Here is a 23,072-nt window from a genome sequence, read left to right as displayed (position 1 = left end):
AAAGACTAAGACTAAGACTAAATCTAAGATGGTTGTCAAAAACAACACTGGTGCAAACACGCATTCAGTTGTGTAGTGGAACTACTGTGTTAGTCGGAGCGCATTATAAATGGTTTAGGCTTTTTTGATGTAAAATTATTTGAAGTTGAAAACTGTCATCTGAATCTTAAAATTGTTAAGATTTTAATATTTTGTTTAATTTCGAGCACAGATTTACCAAAGAAAGGGGAAAAAAGCATTGGATCACGCACTCTTTGGGCTGTGGTACTATGTTAAAACTCAAATTTAAGCAGTGATTGCTAAGAAAAATTCAAACAATACCCAACCTTGATAATGACATGAGGCGGCTGCAGTGCTCTGCCAATTGGAAGGTCTGTGGCTGGATTCCAGCTGCCAGGACCACATGCTGAAGTGTTCTCGTTAAGACACTGAAGCCCATGTTTCCTCACATGCATCCATTGGTGTTTGAATGTGTGTGAATAGAGAACAAAGCACCATGTAGCCTGTAACACTGTATAGACTAAGACGTGCTGTATGAGTGTGTGTGTAAATGGATGGATGTGGCTTGTAGCATAAAAGTGCTTTGAGCGATCAACTGAGCTAGAAAAGCGCGATAAGTGCAGTCCATAAGTGTGTGTTAAATGCATGTGTAGTTCTGAGGATGTAACAGCTAAATTACCACATCGCTAACTTGTTCTTCTGGGATTCTTTCAAGGATTTTGAAGCTTAGGTTAGAAAACAGTTGATGTATCTGCAACATTTGTTTCAGTTCAGAGGAGCTCCAGGCAGGCTGTAAAGAAGCAGAAACTGTTTGTTTCCAAAAAACCTCCAGGTGCTATGCAGGAAATCTATATCAGGAGCTCAGGCAAAGGGCAGAAGCGAGGGGAGTGGACCCACAATCAGTTCCACTGTGTGGTAAAGTGGGTTTTTGTTTGGCGAAGATTTTTCGATCCTCTGGGAAAGAGCAGGAACAGGGGAATTAATGAATGAACTGGTAGGGGATTGTAAAATAATACCAAAACATACAAGACATCTCGTCTCCATTGTCATCCCATCTCGCTCCCTCAGGTCTTCCTCCTCCCTCCACCTCTCTGTACCCCTATTCAAATCAAAACTCAAAACCCATCTGTTTCAAGCTGCATTCTCCCTCTTTATTGTGTTTTTAATGTGTTGTAAAGTGTCCTTGAGTGTTGAAAAGGCGCTTTTTTTGTGGCCCTGTGATGGACTGGCGGCCTGTCCAGGGTGTACCCCGCCTCTCGCCCAATGACTGCTGGGATAGGCACGCCCCCCCCCCCCCCGAGCCGACTCGAGCCGATTATGATTACAATATATTGGACTCTGTTGGTTCTGTTCTATCATTGAAGTGCCTTGAGATGACATTTGTTGTGATTTGGCGCTTTATAAATAAACTGAATAGAATTGAACTGAATGAGTGAATGTGCTTTTAGTGGTCAGATAGACTAGAAAAGTATTCTAAAAGTATAGTCCATTTCCCATTTATAACTAAATGATCATAAACAGCAAATATCACTGATAACTTTAATAACAGAACAGGAGAGTGTGGGCCTGGTGTGTGCCACCAGCTGGGATAGGTGCTGCCTCTGACAGGGTGTCTGCACCAGTACATAAAGCCTTGTTCCCACTATGCAGGTACGGGTCGGTTCAGAATGGTACGGGTCGGCTCGCTTTGGGGTCAGCTTGTGTTCCCACTGTACAAAGGGGACCCTCAGGGGTGGGCGGAGTGCGTGCCGAAGCGTAAATAGCAAATAACAGCAAATAACAAATAGCATCCATAATTTGGAACCACCTCCAAGCTTCTTCAGCTTAATGCCACACCGGCTCGCGGTCCGGTTGAAACCACTCTCTGACATTTCTGCGGCAATCAGCTTGAAAACATTTTGGTTTGGCACAGCGCCATCGAGCTCCCGCTGCACAGCCTCCTCACCAACACCGGAGAGCAGAGCCTGGAACCGGTCCTGGGTGCTGGGTACCCCAAGCAGAAGGGCTACAGACATGGGCTGTGTTCAAAACCGTATACTTCTCCTACTACTCCTACTACTCATACTAACTTTAACTTTTTTAAGTTCCCGGATGTATACTAGATGCAAATTAGATTCACCGAAATGTTGAGTATTCATCATGAGGTTACTACTCATACTCAAACTACCCAAGATGCAACGTAACTTGACGTTGCCGATCGTCATTTCCTGTCAAAACGGCAGTTTCAAGCTAGCTACAATGAGGGTAGGTTTACTTCCTCACAAAAACACCAATCGTAATGGCTTTCCCTATGATAAAAGGCAACAGGTATTTTATTTTGTGAAAATAACCGGAAGTGCGTTACTCACTGCAACACGTTGGGGATCTAAACGACTACTTTCTCGCCTGAAAATGTTTCAAATGTTGCTAAAGTTATATATTTACAGAGTTTATAGCCCGAGCCGAAATCAGCTTCAGGCCGGCTGATTTCGGCTCGGGCAGGAGCGAAATGCACTGTGTGTAAACGCTCTGCATACTGTCTGATCGATGAGTATGCTGTTTGCAAGTATGTAGTATGTAGTATGTAGTATGTAGTATGTAGTAGGCGGTTTCGAACACCGGACTGGTACGCTTTCATGGTAATGGAAACACTGAAATAAGCGAACCGTTCCGACCCGACCCGACCCGTACCGGACTGCATAGTGGGAACACGCCATAAGAGTCAGTGGGATGTTACGGATGTTGTCAAAGTGTGCGCAACCAAGGGCGTAGGTTTGGTCTAAGCTTTGGGGGGACCTTAAAAATTACCTAGCCCTCACCCAGGGCCGGATTATCCATAAGGGCCAACCGCGGCACAGTGCCTATGAGCACCAACCATTTTTGACCAGTGAGGGGGCACCACAAGACACAAACTTAACAAATATTGTTAATAAATGGGGCAGCAGTGAGGTATAATGCACGGGGGCACCACAAAGTTCAAAGTAACTGGCAAAATAACACATTTACCAACATAATTTGTTAATATTCCATGCCATATCAGAGAACCAAAACCTCACCTGGAGCCCTGAAGCTCCAGCCACCTCTCTTCCTATGTGTCCTGCCACCTCACTGGATGTCTGAACATCCTAGGTGAAAAATAATATAGGCTATTATTAATAGACATATCTTGGGATCTGTGTCTCAGAGCTCTATTTATTTCAGACCAATATGAATTAACTTTTGGCTGCCATATTCAGCATACAGCACATTCAGTGTCGTTGCTAACCTACTTATAGGTTGCCTGTTTTTTATGCCTACAACTCACCTGACCACCTGTAGGTCCTGCTTCCTCTGCCGGACCCTCCTCCTTGTCACTACACTTCTTTTTGTCCTAAGTAATCAAACAAAATGCTCATGAAAAAGATTCATGAACCCACTTTAAAACAAACACGAGGACACGAGGCCACATTTTGCCATGATGTATTTAGCTCAGACGAAAATTAATTATGACTGACTTCAGGAGTCAGGAGGACAACAAGAAAACTATATAGTGACAAAAAATCACAGATACTGAACCTGCACTAGGCTTGCATGTCTTCTTTTTTAAGCAGAGTTTTCATTTATTAGTGACAAGCAACAACTATTAGCAAGCTTTTTAGCCACCAGGCTACTGTAACTAACTAATTAAAACGGGAACAATCAGCATCTTTCCATGACTTTTGTAATTCCCATGTTTATTGTATCTGCCAGCCCAGGGCTTTATTGTTGGCTACTACAGACAGTTAAAACTTGCACTCGAAAAAGACATGGAAGGGGAGGAGGAGATAATTATAACCTTAGTTCTAGCTAAACACTGAACGATGCAACAATTGCGTTGCGTGATGATAGATAAATATCTAACTTCTGGGGCCACTGTACTTACTGCCGAGGTAGCGAAATAACTCCTTATGTCAGACGTCGTCTTTTTCTTCTTTGGAGGCGACATTGAGGCTCATAATAATGGTCAACTTCAGATAGAAACACGTAGGACTGCCGTTTTAATGCCATAACGAGACAGATGCGTCCACTTCAGCACCACCACTTCATGGACCACTGCTTCCTCGTGAGGCTACCTGGCCAGCACGTTGTTGCAGCCAATAGCGGCACGGGTCGTCATATCTCCGAATAAACCACGGAATATCTCATATCATAAACAAAAACAGCTAATTTAAAATGTTTTTTTTTTTTATTAATGCTACCACTGCGTAGTATAATGAAATATTAAAGCTAATCACTGTAGATTTTCGCTACATTAAAATAATATGGCAAAAATTGGCAAGAGAGTCTGTCTGCAGCCAGACGCCTCTCCAAATTGGTGGGGACTTTTTTATAACCCTTGAATATTGGTGGGGACAAGTCACAACCGTCCCCATATAAAATTACGCCCGTGGCGCAACACAATTTTATCCTGCAGTTTGCATCGTGTAAACCAGGCATCACCAAATGGCGGACCTGTATCCGGATGAGTGATGGTTCTGTCCGGACCCGCGAGCCGTGACCAATCTCTGATAAATTCATAAGAATAGATTATTTTCACCGAGCCTTTTTTCTGACGGTCGCGGCTATAGACGGCGGGCGCTGCTACTCCAGGTAATACGACAATCGCTTCACTCAGTTGAGCCAATCAGATGCTTTGTTTACCTGCGCGGCCAGCGCGTCAGAGCAGAGGGGAAGAGAAGGGAGAACAACATGGCCCGCTCCAAAAGAAGGAAGGTGGATGCGGAAAACCGTTGTTTTAAAGATCAATGGACGGAGAAATGTATGTTCATTCTTCCGACAGGCAGTTCAAAAGCAGCGTGCCTCATATGCTCCGAAAACGTCGCATTAATTCAAAGTGGCAACGTGAAGCCCCACCACGAAACAAAGCCCAGCTGTTTGGAACAAAGTTTCCCCCTGATTCGAGTAGCCCCTGACTGCAGACCGCAGATTGGGGCGGAGATCAACGTTGAGGGGGCGGAGCTCAATGACTCCTTTGCGGGTGCCATCTGGTGGCGGTGCTCAACGTTGATGCTCAACATAGAACAACACATTGAACCGCAGAAGAAGACTGTGTGGAGGAGAAGAAGTAGATTCGTTTTTTAATGTGCTATTTTGCAATATTTGTGACAGACAAGGAAGAAAGTAAAAATGTTTTCATTTTAAAATATGCTATGCTCTCCTTGACGATACACTGTGTTCTTAGTTATTAGCTTAGTTATTATCTTATACCACGGAGACGACTGAGAAACTCAGCACTAACTTTCAACAGCATGTGGTGACTTCCGGTTTTCAAAAATAAACGAGAACTGTCAATTTTTTATTTAAAAAAAGAAAGAGAGATGTGTGTCTCATAAAACAAGTTATAGTACTATGCCCCTACACTCGTTTTTTTTTTAAATAAATAACACCGAAGCTTCGAAGCATGCTTCAAACTCGCTGGAGAAATTGTCTAAAAAAAAAAAAAAACGTTTGAGCCCTTCTACTGTGCAAAAACTACTTTTCTTGAATAAAAACACGTGACGTAACACATGCACCCTCTTTATTACACCAAGCACACTCCCAAAGAAAATATGAATGACAAACCAAAAATTTTCACATTGTTTTTAAATTATTGTGTTATTATATACAGAAGAGATGTATCATATTTGCTTTATTTGGTGCAACAATCGCTACTGCCAGTAGATGTAACCCAAGGGAATTGAATGAAGCTTCGGGTAGTGAACCACTTTGAGACAATGGTTCAAAATGATTCAATTTCCATCACCAGCTGCAGGTTTTCGTCCCAAACAGGCAACAGTACGACAGTCTTGACTCAGATAATCAGCTACGTTCCACCCCCTCAACGTTGATCTCCGCCCCGATCTGCGGTCTGCAGTCAGGGGTACTTGCTGCAGTCAGGGGTACTTGCTGCAGTCAGGGGTACTTGCCTGATTCCGAGCTGAGGGCACGCAAAATAACCACCAAGCCCAGTGTGACAGCTCTGCCAGTGTGACTCATCACGCATACATTTACAGCCCAGCAACGTGTAAAGCAATGCTCACTGAAGGTATCAACATAAAAGAACATCTAGTGATGGGACAGTGAATGAGTGCTTCAATGCTGTTACTGAGACATTTTAGGGAAAACAAGAAGACTTTGGCCCAATCCCAATTCACCCCTTGGCCCTACCCCTTACCCCTTCCCCTCCGTTTTGCGCGTTCACGTGAAGGGGTAGTGTTGTCCCAATACTCTTCCAAAGCCGTTCCCCTTAGCCCTACCCCTCCGTTGTAGCCCTTGAAACGGAGGGCTTCGGCCAGGCAGACTCCGTTTGAAGGGGTATGATATATTTCCCAGAGTACAACGCGACTAACGGGAGATCGCAAGTCTTTTTAAAAATTCACCACACAAATGTAAGTTCTTCTATTTTTTTGCCATAATTTAACTGTTTTAATCGTTTTAGGTTGTGATAACTGGTGTATTGTGTGAGTTTAACATGGTGGCAATGTGTAGTCGTTTTCTGCTATAAAGGCACATGGGAAAAGTCGCTATTTTACATGGAGTAATCGGTCAATGCATGTGAAGGTGCTGCGAAAGAGTTGTCGTTTTTTAAATTGTAACACGAGTATTTACAAGCAATGTAGTTGGTTAACCATAGAGAAGTTCCTTTTGAGCGTCATTTCCCCAAAAAGAAGTAGGAAGTCCAATCCCATAATGGATTACCTGATACAGGAGAGCCTGAAGGAGCAGAAGCGCCACGAGCAGAAAACGGAGCGCTTTTTAGCTCGGTTTGAGCGCATGATAGACAAACTTTACGGTGAGTTGATGCGCCATGCACCTATTGTACACACAGCCACCACTACCGCATTCTGAAACACCTTTTTTTAATTTTTTACAATGGATGAAAGTGCATGCTATAATGTCATATCGTGTCTTGTTCCCCCAGAACATCACTGAGCCCATGCAGCACCTCCGATGCGCCAAGCACCTCCGCTGTTCCTGCTCCGGTCATCTCGTTCTCGATGATTTCACTGTTGCCCGTTTATATTCATACTGTTTATTGTCCATATTTGCACCACACACTTTACAGCAGACACTTTAAGCTGTTATTTCTGAAAATAAGCTGCCTTACCAGTCTGTAATGTGAGCCTAATAAAATAAATTAAGGACAAAAGGTTTGTGAGCATGATTATCACATCAACATCATATGAACGACTGGAACGGATATTGCTATGAAGAGATTTATTATACAAGGGATAACAAAAAAATTGGGGTACGTGTTGTGGTCCAGTGGGCAATAATTTGTAGGATGACCCGTCTGCTGGAAAGAAAAACATGGAAAGATCAGGCTTTCATCCTCCCAAACCAACACATTGATAGCACACACAAGGCAGTGCATTTATTTAAGTCATCAAATCTGAACCTGGTACAAAGAAAACAGCTTCAAAAACGCATGAGCTGCATGTTTATCCCAAACGGAACGAGGCGAGTAACAAAGGCTAAACGTTAGCTCATGCTTTCAGCTAGGTTAGCCAGGTTAGGATACTACTCCAATCAATAAATCAGCAAATCCAACGAGACAAGCAAATTGTTTCTATATTACACGATATCACAAATGTACAGTTAGAAGCACTTTCATATACACACACACATTATCATATTCACACGCCGGCTCTGGAAGCTACCAGCCGCTCACTCACAAGCGTTATTTGCATTAATTTCTTATTCTACATACCGTAACAAGATCCAGCAATGCTCCCAGATGTCGAAGACGCCTTCGCCTGATGGCACTCCGTCGATTCGACGCAGATATTTCTAAAAATATCCGAATAGCCCAGGACAGCGCGAACACCACTGCAGCAGGCATGTTTGTTTACTTCTGGCTAAAGCTGTCGCTTTTGGTTACGTAACAACTGACGGCGCGGACTTATTACGTTCGTGAGTGTGAAGTGCTGTCCCAATTCGAAGGGGTGACATTCCTAGCCCTTCGCCTACCCCTACGTTTGAAGGGGCGAGGGGTAGGGGCGAGGGGTAGGCGAAGGGGTAGAAAATAGAATTGGGATTGGGCCTTTGTATTTATTACTTTCTGAAGATGTTGACTTCAATTCTTTAGGCTGGGACCTCTTTAATTTAAGAGAAAAAATGGTTCTTAGGCTCTGTTTTATTTATTTTATTCTGAGGTTTTGGTTTTATTTCATCTGAAATAAAGGCCATACATTTATTTGCCCGGGACTACTGTTATTTATGGGAAAAGAGCGAGCTGTTTACTGTGCACTCTGTTATAGGTTTCCTGCACTGACAATAAATATTATTGAAACCATGTGAAAATGTGAACATAGGGGTCGGCTGGACACAATCATAAGACTCAAGCTGGACTTGGGTTCGGACCTTTTACTCGGAGGAAATCTTAGTAACTTTTAATTGAATACCCCTGGTGTAAACGCTAATCTAATGAAACAGACTGATAAAGATATATGTTGTGCATTTCTTAATGGCAGTTGATCTGTTGGATTTCTTCTTTTGGGGAGCTGTGTATGTGTCTTGTAGGCTCTGTTTTGTGCTCATGTATCGATTGTAAATTGGAGCTGGTGTGGCCCTCATCTAGAATGGAATACCAGTCTGCCAGCACGTCTGTCTGGTCACCACACAGGTTCCCTGACCTCAGAACAGGTTGTCACCCCCAGATTTTTAAATGCATTCACACCGAGAAGGAGACAAAGGAGAATCATCCTTTGCAGAGAGATTACAGAGTGAGACTCAGTCTTCTGCCCAGGGCAGCCCAAGCATGCTCGGATGAATCCTACACAAGCTGTTGATCTTTATGTATAATCAAGGCAAGTTAATGAGGCCTGCGTATCATATAATCAGTCATTAACATTTGATTTTGTCTGATCTTCCTTCTCTAATGTTTTGTATAGAATCTTTGTCTCATAGTGTCAGATGGACACCAGGCACTCAACTTGATTGGCTCACATTAAACACTTCTGTTCATTAATACAAGCTTGTATCCCTTCCCTTCAGAGTAATTACTGATAGGTGGAAGAGTGTTTGCTCTCATGGAAAATGAAACGCTCAAAGTTACTATTTACTGTTGTAAAATCCACATTTCATTTCTTTGTTTGTTCAGCTCCTCTCTGCTAATCCTGAAACACGAAGCATTCACGGCAGAGTTAAAGGTGCCCACAGGTCACCAGCGCTGATACATGTTACCACTTCCACCTCGTGCACGTGCACGTGCCATCACAGAACTAAACTGAAACAACTGTTGGAGCTCAACATGAAAAGCTTTTTATCTGTCAGTGTGGAAACTTTCTTTGCATTTCAGCACATCTGGCAAAATGAAATATCCTTATGAGATGAAGTGTGAAGTTTACTGTATGATGGGTACAGTAAATGTTTTTAAATCCACAATGATCCAGTTATGAAATACAACGCAGTACATAATCTAGTTGAACTGAATTTTATTCAGGTTCCTGTGCAGATACACTGTTCCACTCAATGAGATTGTATAGATAAAGGAGTGATGGTGCTGTGCAAGTATGAAGCCAGCCCTCTGTGTGGATGAAGCTGACCGCACCTTCCCTCAGATATCTGGTTTCTGTAGCCAATCTGCAACACAAACTGCATAACAGCAGTCATACTGTCACATACTGTTAGATCAATTCTTTCATTGGAAGCTCAAGAACAAGCCAGAGGAATCTCAAGTTAAATAAAGTGTTTATTGGTGGTCACATGTCAAGCATATCAGCGCTGGGCTCAGTGGAACAGAGCTCCCGCAGGAAATCCGTCAGACTGAGCCTCAATTTCCGGGTATCATTTGCATTTATAGCCTCATAGGTTGGACTCACACTCGACCGAGTATGATTGGACATGAGTAGTGTTCAACATGCTTCGTCATATTCTCTGGATCAGCCAAACAATGTGTGTGTGTGAATCTTGCACCTGCTTTCTCAGGCTAATTGTTTTGTCTCCCCATTCCTGGATCACTTTAGGTCATCGTGGAAAAGTACAGAGACTATTTCATTCATAATGTCTAAGAACAAAGCCAATTTTAACAGTTTAATAAAGGTCACGTAACACTGATTGGTTCAGATTTGTAATGAAGTTGACAAAATAGGAGTGAAGTGGTTCAGCTGTAATTTGATGGCTTCGACAGATATTGTGTCAACCCTTTAGAAACCACAGTCAGCTTTCCACAGGCTCACAGGGGAATGAACTGCCTCACGCTGTTGATGAGCATCTTTCCATTCCATAGCCTGATCTGCCTTAATCACTTCTGATGTTCCTTTTAGAATGTTCGATACGTTATAGTTCACAAGGTTAACAAATGATTTTCATCCCAAGAAAAAAGTTGAAAAAACAAGTTGAACACTTCCAGATGCATGGAGCATCACAGAGGACAGCTAAGGAGGATAGTGCAGTTGTAGTTGACCAGCGTATTGATTAGAAAGAAGAGTCTTTTCTGGTCATCAGGTCGGCCACTGAAATGTGATACTGAATGAAAACTATTGTAAAAGCTGTATGAAACAATTGAAGAATGAATTTTGATTGAATCATGGCTTTCCCCATTCTTCTGTTTGTTTTTATCAAAGAGGATGAACCTGTAGTTTTTGCCACCAACTCGCTCCAGAGGCGCAGGAAGGGGGCGGGCTTAATGGCCCCGCGCCCCGCTGGTTCAGGCTCCATCCACTCAAAGAACAAGTCGGGTATTATCATAAGCGAGCCGCTGAACTTCAGGCAGATCTCCTCCATCATCGATGTGGACATCTTACCCGAGACACACCGACGTGTCCGGCTGCACAAGCATGGCACCAACAAACCTCTGGGTTTCTACATCCGCGACGGGGTGAGCATGAAGGTGACCTCACAGGGCGTAGAGAAGGTAAGACCGCTTTACCTGAACGAGTTCTACAACTGTTAAAGTTTGGAACAAAGTGTTGGAATATTTTCACTTTGAGCTGTGATCTTTAAAATAGACTTTAATGAAAGACTAATCAGCCGTAACATTACGACCAGCTGCCTGCTACTGAACAGGGTGTCCCCGTGCCTCCAACACAGCTGTGCCCAGTCAGGATGATGACCAAGAACGTGTGAGGGAGTCTTGGAGCACCTTAGCCACAAGTCCGACGGGCACTTTGGGTTTCATGCACTGGGCTTGCTGCCCACTGATCCCATCACTTTGGTGTCTGTGGAGTTCAGAAGCCAGCGCACACCTCAGACTCCTCGCTGTGTTGTTGGAGCCCTTCATGAGCAGTTTGTAGGGCTCAGATGGCTAGATTTACGCCCTGGGCGAACCATCCCTCCACAAAAAAAGACTTACCCCGCCACCAACACAACAACATATTATTTGTATTATTTTATTATATATAATCTTAAATACAAAAAGGTACAACAAGATACCACATTTAGCTTACAAAATGCCATGTCAATGTATATTAGAAGTTATTTAAGTTATTTAATTTAGCATATAGCTCATAATAATAAAATAATCCACAGTCAGGACTTCTTGTTGTGTTGCAAACACAAACCCGACCAGGTTGCCTTTGGGTGAAATTAGCTGCATGACATGATGCCTCAATTTTAATTGTAGTTCAGGAAAACTAAAAATCAAATACAGTCGTGGCTAATAGCAACATGTTAGCAAGAGGCTAATAAATAGCCTATAGCCTACGTCATAGAAATCCGCATCCCTTTATCTTTTGCCCGTTTCTCCTCTTCTTCCCTTCTCTTTCTAAACTGGGCACCTGATGGCTTCTTTGGTCTTTCACCATGATGATGATCCTTGATCCACATTATTACCTTTGCTTTTCCCATTAACACCGCCCGTTCACCCAAAAATCAACCGGAGTCACGAGACGTAAACAAATTTACGTAGATGACTGCACAGATTTATTTTTATTTTTTTCATTTTTATGTTTTTACATTTTACACATAACCCAGCTAATTGCATGAAGGTATATGGGTTTTTATGTTAATTTTAGGAATGAAATACAGTTTATTTGGATTGGAAGCAGTTTGTGTTGTGTGGCCTGGGATCAGTCTATCCCCCCCAACCCCCCCTTGCCTCTTCTGACACACACAACCTGTATGACTCTCAGCAGCAAGTTGACGTGACAATGAGGCGCCCCAGCGCTCGTGCACCCTCACATAGAGTGCGCCCTGGGCGGTCGCCCACATTGCCCATAGCAAAAACCAGCCCTGCTCACAGCTGTCCTCCTGGGGGGGGGGCTGCAGGGGACTGCTGTTACCATGTGGTCTGCAGAAATATTTAGGTAGCTGACAAAAATCAAAGGAACATTCATCTGGATGCTTTGATTAGAACAATATGAGCAGAGTTACTCACTTGGTGGTTTTAATGTTGTGGCTGATGGTTGTATATGAAAGCCTGTCATGTGTTTGTTTATGATTAGTAACCATGCATATGAGACAACATTACTGTTACTCTGCGGTTTTCCAGCAGTGGAACACAGGCAGATTGTAGATGCACTGAAACAGCACAAGATGTTTTATAAATTGACTCCAGATAGAGATCCAAAAATGCTCCGAGACATTGTGATAAAGCAGAAAGTATCAGGATGCATGCGCCCTCCTCTGTCTCCAGATTCCAGGAGTCTTCATATCTCGTCTGGTACGTGGTGGGCTGGCAGAGAGCACAGGACTTCTGGGTGTTAATGATGAAATCCTGGAGGTCAACGGCATCGATGTTGCAGGGAAGTCTTTGGATCAGGTAAATAAAGCGAAGACACAAATCAACGTGATAACAGAGACATGCGAAGCCACGCGGATGATGTCACCATCATCCCGATAAAGTGACCGTAATGACGGAGCAGAGATATTCTGCCTGTCAACACTAGAATGTTTTCTTGGATTTGTTCTTTCTTTTACACTTTTGTCCAATTCACACAGTTAATTACTGCGAACAGTAATATGTAACAGTTGATGGGCAGCCGGAGAATTCATCACATCAGATCATTGAAGCAAGGCCAAACCTGTGGCTCTCAGTGACGCTGCTGGAATATTTAGTCCAAAAACATTTCCCATCAAAAGTTGAAGCGAAGAAGCTGATTTATTTCTCGTTTACTTTTTTATTTTGACAGAATTACTGCGATGTGAAAACTGATTTGCATCTTTTACATATCATGACAAAATAGAACATTATCTGGTCATTACCAGCTCCTAAAATGAGGTAACTCCAAGCTCAGAGGACATATTACACTGCGTCATTATTTATTGAACAAAAAGGACCAAACTAAGTGAACCCTCGCTGCTTCCACAGGAACTCAGAGGGTGACTGCTGATCAATGCTCTGATGAACTGATCAGCAGTCGGTGTGAGCAGCTCCATAAAGGCCTGATGATGTCATGTGTTATTGTTCGTCTGAGGTCGCTTTTAAATCATTTTGCAATGCCATTTCCAAAGAAGTCAAGACGCTGTACAAATTGTAAATAAACAGAATTAAATGGTTCATAAATCTCATAAACAACATAACATAGAAAACATATCAACTGGTCAAAGTGGGACATTTTACTATTTCATGACAAATATCTGTCAGGGTGTGGTGTTAGGGAGGACACGGATGCGGACTTTCAAAAATAAAGGTTGATTTATTAACAACAAAAAGCGCAGCAACGCTGGATTCAAAAGACTTAACTTAGAAAAGGCAAACAAAAGACTTGGCATGAATAAATAAAATAAATACTTAACTTGGGGAAATGACGAGGAACATGGAACAAACAGGTATCGTAGCATGGATGGCAAACAGGGCAGTGTAAAGCAAAGATCCGGCAAACTGACGGGGGAGGCAGGAAACTAAATAGGGAGTGAGAGTGATTGGAGAGTGAGTGCAGCTGAGGGAAAAAAACACAGGTGAGGTGAGTGAAACGAATGAACTGAGTGCAGGGAAAATGGACTGAAAACAAAAGCATAACCTAAAACATGAAACTAAAAATGAGTCCCTGGGCGTGACAGAGCCCACCCCCTCAAGGGGTGGATCCCAGACAACCCTTAACAGTCCGAGGGTGGGAGGGAGGGGCTCGAAGCCGGTCAGGCGGGGGACCAGAGACGGGCATGTGGTACCGGCTTCGGGCAGCAGGAGGCAGTGGTCTGGCGGACGCCCAGACTCCCGATGACGTGGCAGCAGGCGGTGGTCTGGTTGGCACCCAGACTTCCGTCAGCGCGGCGGCAGGAGGCGGCGGTCCGGCGGACGCCCGGACCCCCCATCCTGAATCTGATGGCAGCAACACGTCTCATTAAAGATGGAACAGCTCCATGTTTCCCTCTGTGTAGCATCCCCTCTTCTTTTAACAACATCTGGAAACATCTGGAACTGAGGAGACCAGCTGCTGGACCTTGGCAGAAGAATGTTGTCCCATTCCTGTCTGATGGAGGATTCCTGGCTCTTCTTAAGTGTTTTCAGGTGGTGAAAGGTCTGGACTGCAGCAGCTCAGTCCAGCAGCCGGACTCTTCTACTCTGAGCCGTGCTGCTGGAACAGATGCAGGGTGTGGTTTCACTGTGTCCTGCTGACATATGCAAGGCCTTTCCTGAAGAAGGGAGCAGATGTTGCTCTAAGGCCTGAACATACCTTTCAGCAGTAGCCGCATTCCCACTGTAGGAACCTTTGGCAGTTCTAATAACCTTTTAATCCACAGGGCCGTTTTTTCCTGCATTCGCACATACAGGAACTCGGGACCATGGCCCTCAGTTCCTGGAACCATTTCAGCTCCTTCTCCTCAGCTGGGTCTGTTCTGGGTTCTATAGGAACACATCTGACGGAGGTGTTTGGTGGTTGGTAGCTCCGCCCCTTGGTGGTCGGTAGCTCCGCCCCTTGTCATGCTGTCAGGCTGAAATGTTTCCTCATACGACATGGACACAACCTTGGCGTGTTTAATAAGTTAAACCTCCACGTGGTCTCCTTTGTCTGCGGCGCTCTGCTCTCCTTCCTTCATGAAACCAAGAAGTATGGCCTGCGCTCCATCCTGCGTCTCCTGACTCTCTCTGTGAGCTCTTCCAGCCTCCATGTTAGACGCCCGATGTGATCATCCATGATTAATATCACCATCATGCAGACCATGAACACGGTGGCCTCCCCGCTCTCCATCTTAGCTTCTTTGTGGTGTTTTTTTCTTCTCTCCTTACTTTTACCGGGTTTTGTTTTGTTTTGTTGTTGAATGTGGCGCTAAAGTAACACGTCGCTGTCGCAGACGGTTGTGTCACATCAGTCCCTATCAGGTCCGACTCATGTGCGAATGCAAAATGAAACCGTTCCCCTGGGGAAGGACAGTTCATAGAATGGAATTCGAGGAGGACTGTTCTTAGAACTGCGTTCTTAGAATTGATGGAGCCTTTCCACCCACAACATGTGCACAGATGCACCTCCACACCACCACAGATGCTGAGAACAAGTCAGATGGCCCTCAGTGCCAGCCTTGATCACCACAGGGCCGTGTCTGGTTTTAATGCCGCTCGCCTCAGGGTCCAAGGCTGGTTTTCATCCCTGTGTAATGAGTCTGGATTCTATTTTAGAAATATTTCCCACATCATTAATGATGTGATGGATAGCAGCTGATCTGCCAGTCTTACTTTACTTTAAAAACCATTGCTGTCCTTTCTGCCTGTGAAAGACTCTGAGTACCCGACACTGTCACTGAGCCGAGCCGCAGTGATGCTGTTCCTTCTGCTGTTTGGGCATCACCGTCTTTTGTTGCTCTCTGTCCAGCATCAACTGTCAAAAGGAGAATGTGTTGTTGTTTTTATTTCCAGTTGAAATAAATTGCATTCTGGCTTATTTCCACCTTCCGGAGCATCCTGGAGAGATTGCTGTGATTCAGTCTGTAAACCCTTCAGGTGTTCTCTCCTTTCTGTGCTTTCAGGTGACCGACATGATGGTGGCCAACAGTCACAACCTCATCGTCACAGTGAAACCGGCTAACCAGCGCAACAATGTTGTGCATCGCAGCAGCAAGACCTCAATGGGCAACTCTGGTTCTGTGGGCTCAGCTGGATCCACCGGTTCTGCTCTGTCACATGACTCGCCAAGCCCGGCCTCCCAGAGCAACCCCATCACTGCCAGGTAGGACCCCGACTGAAACGGACTCAATTTCTGAAGCGCTTTCCTTCGTCTTTTCTCGTCAGCCATCAGCACACAGTGTTGTTCAGTCCTGTACGTTGGGCACACACACTGGACCAGTGTTGCTTCTGTTTCACACGTTGATGTCTGAACTGGGGCACAGCTGGTCCACACAACTGCCCCTGAAAGCAAGGAGAGCTGCTTTCCGTGGTGTTTGTGACGGGCGGCCTTGGGACCCTCTGATGCTGGATCATGATGAGAGTAGAGCAACAGCAGGAAGAGGAGGAGCTTAGATGAGTGTTGAGGAAGGTGGTGAATGGTTTCTTTAAGCTGAAATCATTGTGGCAGCTTTATTTCTTCCCCTGTCTTTGCTGGATTAGCCTCACTGCTGGCTAAAAGCTCAGGTATCCTGGCACGTCTTCAGAGGAGAAAAAGAAAGAGTTGTGCATTCTGGAAATGAGCTCAAAGCCAAACAAACACGCTGATGCATTCTTTGGATATCTGCAACTTTAGTTCAAGACTTGGTTTGTTTGGGTTAAATGACGGCGTGAAAAGGAGCGCTTCGCTGCTCCACAGTTGGGCTAAAGTGTCAGAGCTTCTTCTGCTGGCAGTAAGAAGGCTCGTGCACAGCACAGCGAGCATTCAGCCGCTGAGGAGGTGGTGGGGAGCAGACCGCAGCCACAGGTTAACGCTGACAGTCCGGACTGAGAGCAGGTGGACAAAGCTGGGAAAGAGAAAGCTGCTCAGCATTGTGACGTGTGTGTCTCTGTTTGTGTGACCGCAGCAGCAGCATCGCCGAGGGCGACAGCGACGACGAAGAGGACGACGGCGACCTCATTCTGGAGAATGACTCCCTGATGCTCTACAGCTCCCATCCGCTGACTCACAGCGGCAACGCCAACGCGGACAGAGACGCGGCCTTCAGAGGGAGGCCCCTCCCACAGAGCGTCTCCATGCCCAGCAGCATGGGAGCGTCTCTGGGTCACAGCTCCGCGCTGTCCGCCCACAACGGGAACCCCACCCATGCAGCCAGTAGCAGCCAAGAGAACATGAGAGAGGATGGCAACACGATAACACTGTGACCCGCGTAACCATGGCAACAAAGACTCCTACGTGATACCGCTGAGGACTATTGAACGCTCCTGTCAGATAACAGACTTCCTGGAGCACACGGACGCCATGACGCTACTTCCTGTAGTTTCTTATCTCTTGCCAGCCTTGGTGGGTGTTTGGCTTTTTGTATGACAGCAACATGTGGCTGGGGTAATGTATAAAGCTTCATCATCAGGTGTATGTGCAAAAAGTAATTATGTGGTTTTTATTCTGGTTACCGATAGATATTATTTAAGCCCCCCAATGAGCTGGTTAGTTTGGCCTCATTGAGGGTAACAGGATTAAGCAAATCTTGTAAGTGCTGGACCAGTCAATGATGTCACTATTAACTGCATATGACATGCTAAATAAAGCTAGACAGTGAACAATCAGTAGATTCCATCTATTCATCCATTTTTTTATATCTGCTTAATCCAATTGGGGGGGGGGGGTCCTATCCCATCCCAGCTGTCATTGGATGAGAGGGGCAGGTGCATGCTGGACAGGTCACCTGTCCATCACAGGGCCACACAGAGACGCCATGTTGGTGCTGCTCTCTGTCCATAAGGTGTTTTCACAGAGCACATGGTCAGACTCTGAGCTGAAAACAGTCACACAACTACTTCTGTCACCACTTTGATTATTTTAACAACAGCATATGAAAGTAACCAAGTAATATTAGATAATATGCTTTAACTCTCAGCTACTTAGCTTACAGCTCCAGTGTGTAAGATAAGGATAAATGTGAATGGAATGGAAATCCGACTGCTTTCTGTGTGAGTGAATTCACTTTATTCCGACAGTATCTGTCCCAGCTCAGTATAGCCCTGCAGCTCCAGAGCACAGCTGCTTCACAGCTTTCAGACTATCCCCACAAATATCCACATTCCATGCTTTTATTAGGCGCATTCCCACTGTAGGATCCTTTGGCAGTTCTAATAACCTTTTAATCCACAGGGCCGTTTTTTCCTGCATTCGCACATACAGGAACTCGGGACCATGGCCCTCAGTTCCTGGAACCATTTCAGCTCCTTCTCCTCAGCTGGGTCTGTTCTGGGTTCCATAGGAACACATCTGACGGAGGTGTTTGGTGGTTGGTAGCTCCGCCCCTTGCTGGTCGGTAGCTCCGCCCCTTGTCATGCTGTCAGGCTGAAATGTTTCCTCATACGACACGGACACAACCTTGGCATGTTTAATAAGTTAAACCTCCACGTGGTCTCCTTTGTCTGCAGCGCTCTGCTCTCCTTCCTTCATGAAACCAAGAAGTATGGCCTGCGCTCCATCCTGCGTCTCCTGACTCTCTGTGAGCTCTTCCAGCCTCCATGTTAGACGCCCGATGTGATCGTCCATGATTAATATCACCATCATGCAGACCTTGAACACGGTGGCCTCCCCGCTCTCCATGTTAGCTTCTTTGTGGTGTTTTTTTCTTCTCTCCTTACTTTTACCGGGTTTTGTTTTGTTCTGTTTTGTAGTTGAATGTGGCGCTAAAGTAACACGTCGCTGTCGCAGACGATTGCGTCACATCAGTCCCTATCAGGTCCGACTCATGTGCGAATGCAAACTGGATAATTATCACACAATAATTGACAGTTTGACACAGCTGGACAGTTGGAAATATATAAAGAGTGGCTCTCCACAGCTTGGCCTTGGGTGATCATAATGTGCCTCAAAGACAGCGGTCATGTTTACATCCACCACTCAGAAGCAAGGTTAACGTATCCCAGTTGATTATTACAAGGAGCAGGAGTTCTATGGTCTGCGTGTCCGTAGAAGCCTCCGTTTGTCCCAGTCGTTGCTCAGTGTTGACTTTGGCGTGAGTGTATCCGGAAGACTGTTTCACAAAAACGGGATAACACCAGGGCGTTTTTCACTGTTCCACAAAAGAAGAACTAAGAAATCCAGGACAAGAGAAAAAGTCAAGCTTGACCACGTCTGTCCGACCTCTCCACACTTTAGTTTGGATAGATCCATGTTCACAACTTTCAACAGACCACAAGATTGTGTGAGAGGAAAAGCATCCAAAGCGCCTGAGAAGGAAAGAACAGACCCATGTGTGCGTGGCCTAAAACATACTCTGTCCTTACTGAGAACAAACTGGACATGCACTCAGCATTCTATGGACTTAACTTCACTGGTGCCTGCAGCTCGCTGGTTTTAAGCACGACTTCTCCATTTCAGCATGAGAAAACCTCGGATCGACTGAAATGCATTTATCACTCAGCTGGGATGTTTACGCTGCTTGTGAAATATTGACACGCTGGAATTAGATGGACAGACAGTCAAACGTTACAGAAATAACTGATTTTCATTAATCTTTAAAGAGTAAGGGACATGTTGTTTCTGTGGAGGGTTGAAGGTTGGTGTGAATTCACAAACCGTGCAGAACAAAATGTTCGGGGTTCAAACTCAGAGGAAATGTCAGCAGAAGTCTTGCTTGTGTGTTGTGACATTGAGTGTGATCATCAGTGCAACAAGTGGGAGATTGCATCGGAAAAAGAAGTGAACCCCTCTGTGGCAGTCTGAATTTGTGACAGGTATTCTACATCCATCAGAAATCTTGATGAAGTTAATTTCATAGGTTTTACTGTTGAAATCTGCGGACACCTTTAAAAGAAACTCGCTGTCCTTCGAAGGATAACTCATCCATGTTAGACGAAGCGTCTCATGGTTGTCAGCTGTTTGATGGATTTACAGTTCAGTGCACGTGATATGAGCTTCTTCTCACCACAGCATTACATGCTGGAGTTACCAGGTAAATGTTGTAAACATTTCCTACTACTAAACGGACATGGAAGGTGTCAGTTACAAAGCAAAGGTGAGCATTCTTACAGAGCCACACACACACACACACACACACACACACACACACACACACACACACACACAGGCTAAACACTCATTAGGCTTTCAGTGAAAAAGAGCAACCATCCAAAAAAAAGACTGATTCTGAGGTGTCAGCGGGCACATGTTCCACACTGACCACCTTGTAATGGGATATTATAGAGGTTGTGCTTATTTAATGTATTCTGAGATATCAGGTTGGAGCTAAACCATGAAATTAGTTTACAGCGAAAGGTACCTTAAAGGAATCTTTTCACAGTTTGATGGTAATCAAACTCCCACAACACAAAGTTTTCTTAATAATAATTTATTGTAATGCGAAATGAATACATTATAAATGTGAAATCATGTAACTATGAAGATTTACATTATCTGGGAGAAGTTTTTATTTTGTACTATATGAAATTATGGAGATTATTTTTTACATTTGTGAAAGGCAGGTTGCTCACTTTGTCTTTAATGAATGTGATTCTAGTAGCAGAATGAGGTTGAAGGAAGTCTTGCTCAGAGGCGGACGCGTGTATCTCACTGTGATGCAGTGTTGACAGATTTGCACCATGAGCTCTGAGGGCTGTGGCATCAGCTCCTGTGGCATGTGGCATCAGCTCCTGCGGCATGTGGCATCAGCTCCTGCGGCATGTGGCATCAGCTCCTGCGGCATCAGGTCCTGCGGCATCAGGTCCTGCGGCATGTGGCATCAGCTCCTGTGGTATCAGCTCCTGTGGCATGTGGCATCAGCTCCTGTGGCATCAGCTCCTGTGGCATGTGGCATCAGCTCCTGCGGCATCAGCTCCTGCGGCATCAGCTCCTGCGGCATAAGGCATCAGCTCCTGTGGTATCAGCTCCTGTGGCATGTGGCATCAGCTCCTGCGGCATCAGCTCCTGCGGCATCAGCTCCTGCGGCATAAGGCATCAGCTCCTGCGGCATCAGGTCCTGCGGCATCAGGTCCTGCGGCATGTGGCATCAGCTCCTGTGGCATCAGCTCCTGTGGCATGTGGCATCAGCTCCTGCGGCATCAGGTCCTGCGGCATCAGGTCCTGCGGCATGTGGCATCAGCTCCTGTGGTATCAGCTCCTGTGGCATGTGGCATCAGCTCCTGTGGCATCAGCTCCTGTGGCATGTGGCATCAGCTCCTGCGGCATCAGCTCCTGCGGCATCAGCTCCTGCGGCATAAGGCATCAGCTCCTGTGGTATCAGCTCCTGTGGTATCAGCTCCTGTGGCATAAGGCATCAGCTCCTGTGGCATAAGGCATCAGCTCCTGTGGCATGTGGCATCAGCTCCTGCGGCATCAGCTCCTGTGGCATCAGCTCCTGCGGCATCAGCTCCTGTGGCATGTGGCATCAGCTCCTGTGGCATCAGCTCCTGCGGCATCAGCTCCTGTGGCATGTGGCATTAGCTCCTGTGGCATCATCTCCTGTGGCATCAGCTCATATGGCATGTGGCATCAGCTCCTGTGGCATCAGCTCCTGCGGCATCAGCTCCTGTGGCATGTGGCATTAGCTCCTGTAGCATCATCTCCTGTGGCATCAGCTCATATGGCATGTGGCATCAGCTCCTGTGGCATCAGCTCCTGCGGCATCAGCTCATATGGCATGTGGCATCAGCTCCTGTGGCATCAGCTCCTGTGGCATCAGCTCCTGCGGCATCAGCTCCTGCGGCATAAGGCATCAGCTCCTGTGGCATGTGGCATCAGCTCCTGTGGCATCAGCTCCTGCGGCATCAGCTCCTTTGGCATGTGGCATTAGCTCCTGTGGCATCAGCTCATGTGGCATGTGGCATCATCTCCTGTGGCATCAGCTCATGTGGCATGTGGCATCAGCTCATGTGGCATGTGGCATCAGCTCCTGTGGCATCAGCTCCTGTGGCATAAGGCATCAACTCCTGTGGCATGTGGCATTAGCTCCTGTGGCATCAGCTCATGTGGCATGTGGCATCAGCTCCTGTGGCATCAGCTCCTGTGGCATCAGCTCCTGCGGCATAAGGCATCAGCTCCTGTGGCATGTGGCATCAGCTCCTGCGGCATTAGCTCCTGTGGCATCAGCTCCTGTGGCATGTGGCATTAGCTCCTGTGGCATCAGCTCCTGCGGCATTAGCTCCTGTGGCATGTGGCATTAGCTTCTGTGGCATCAGCTCATGTGGCATGTGGCATCAGCTCCTGTGGCATGTGGCATCAGCTCCTGTGGCATGTGGCATCAGCTCCTGCGGCATCAGCTCCTGTGGCATCAGCTCCTGCGATATGTGGCATCAGCTCCTGTGGCATCAGCTCATGTGGAATCAGCTCTTGTGGCATCAGCTCATGTGGCATCAGCTCCTGTGGCATGTGGCATCAGCTCCTGCGGCATCAGCTCCTGTGGCATGTGGCATCAGCTCCTGTGACATCAGCTCCTGCGGCATCAGCTCCTCCGGCATGTGGTATCAGCTCCTGTGGCATGTGGCATCAGCTCCTGTGGCATCAGCTCCTGTGGCATGTGGCATCAGCTCCTGCGATATGTGACATCAGCTCCTGTGGCATCAGCTCCTGCGATATGTGGCATCAGCTCCTGTGGCATCAGCTCATGTGGCATCAGCTCTTGTGGCATCAGCTCCTGTGGCATCAGCTCCTGTGCCATCAGCTCATGTGACATCTGCTCCTGTGGCATCAGCTCCTGCGGCATCAGCTCCTGCGGCATCAGCTCCTGTGGCATCAGGTCCTGCGGCATGTGGCATCAGCTCCTTTGGCATCAGCTCCTGCGGCATCAGCTCATGTGGCATGTGGGATCAGCTCCTGTGGCATGTGGCATCAGCTCATGTGGCATGTGGCATCAGCTCCTGCGGCATAAGCTCCTGCGGCATGTGGCATCAGCTCCTTTGGCATCAGCTCCTGCGGCATCAGCTCATGTGGCATGTGGGATCAGCTCCTGTGGCATGTGGCATCAGCTCATGTGGCATGTGGCATCAGCTCCTGCGGCATAAGCTCCTGCGGCATGTGGCATCAGCTCCTGTGGCATGTGGCATCAGCTCCTGTGGCATCAGCTCCTGTGGCATGTGGCATTAGCTCCTGTGGCATCAGCTCCTGTGGCATCAGCTCCTGTGGCATCAGCTCCTGTGGCATGTGGCATTAGCTCCTGTGGCATCA

At 46.2% G+C, this 23,072-nt stretch overlaps 1 protein-coding gene across 1 annotated transcript in view; it reads left to right on the top strand.

Moving 5' to 3' along the window:
• The window catches only part of pard6a (par-6 family cell polarity regulator alpha), a 49,485-nt gene extending 31,981 nt beyond the window's left edge, over positions 1-17,504 (top strand). The window contains exons 3-6 of the mRNA XM_075469242.1: positions 10,545-10,834; positions 12,554-12,679; positions 15,823-16,022; positions 16,804-17,504. Of these exons, the coding sequence (XP_075325357.1) occupies positions 10,545-10,834; positions 12,554-12,679; positions 15,823-16,022; positions 16,804-17,101 (914 nt within the window). The 3' untranslated portion in view covers positions 17,102-17,504. The remainder of the gene's footprint in view (positions 1-10,544; positions 10,835-12,553; positions 12,680-15,822; positions 16,023-16,803) is intronic.
• The last annotated feature ends 5,568 nt before the right edge of the window (positions 17,505-23,072 follow it).

The sequence above is a fragment of the Odontesthes bonariensis genome, chromosome 7 (assembly GCF_027942865.1).
Source record: "Odontesthes bonariensis isolate fOdoBon6 chromosome 7, fOdoBon6.hap1, whole genome shotgun sequence".
In the NCBI taxonomy this organism is placed as follows: domain Eukaryota; kingdom Metazoa; phylum Chordata; class Actinopteri; order Atheriniformes; family Atherinopsidae; genus Odontesthes; species Odontesthes bonariensis.
The sequence above is the reverse complement of the archived record's forward strand: the minus strand, read 5'-3'. Positions and strand labels throughout refer to the sequence as shown.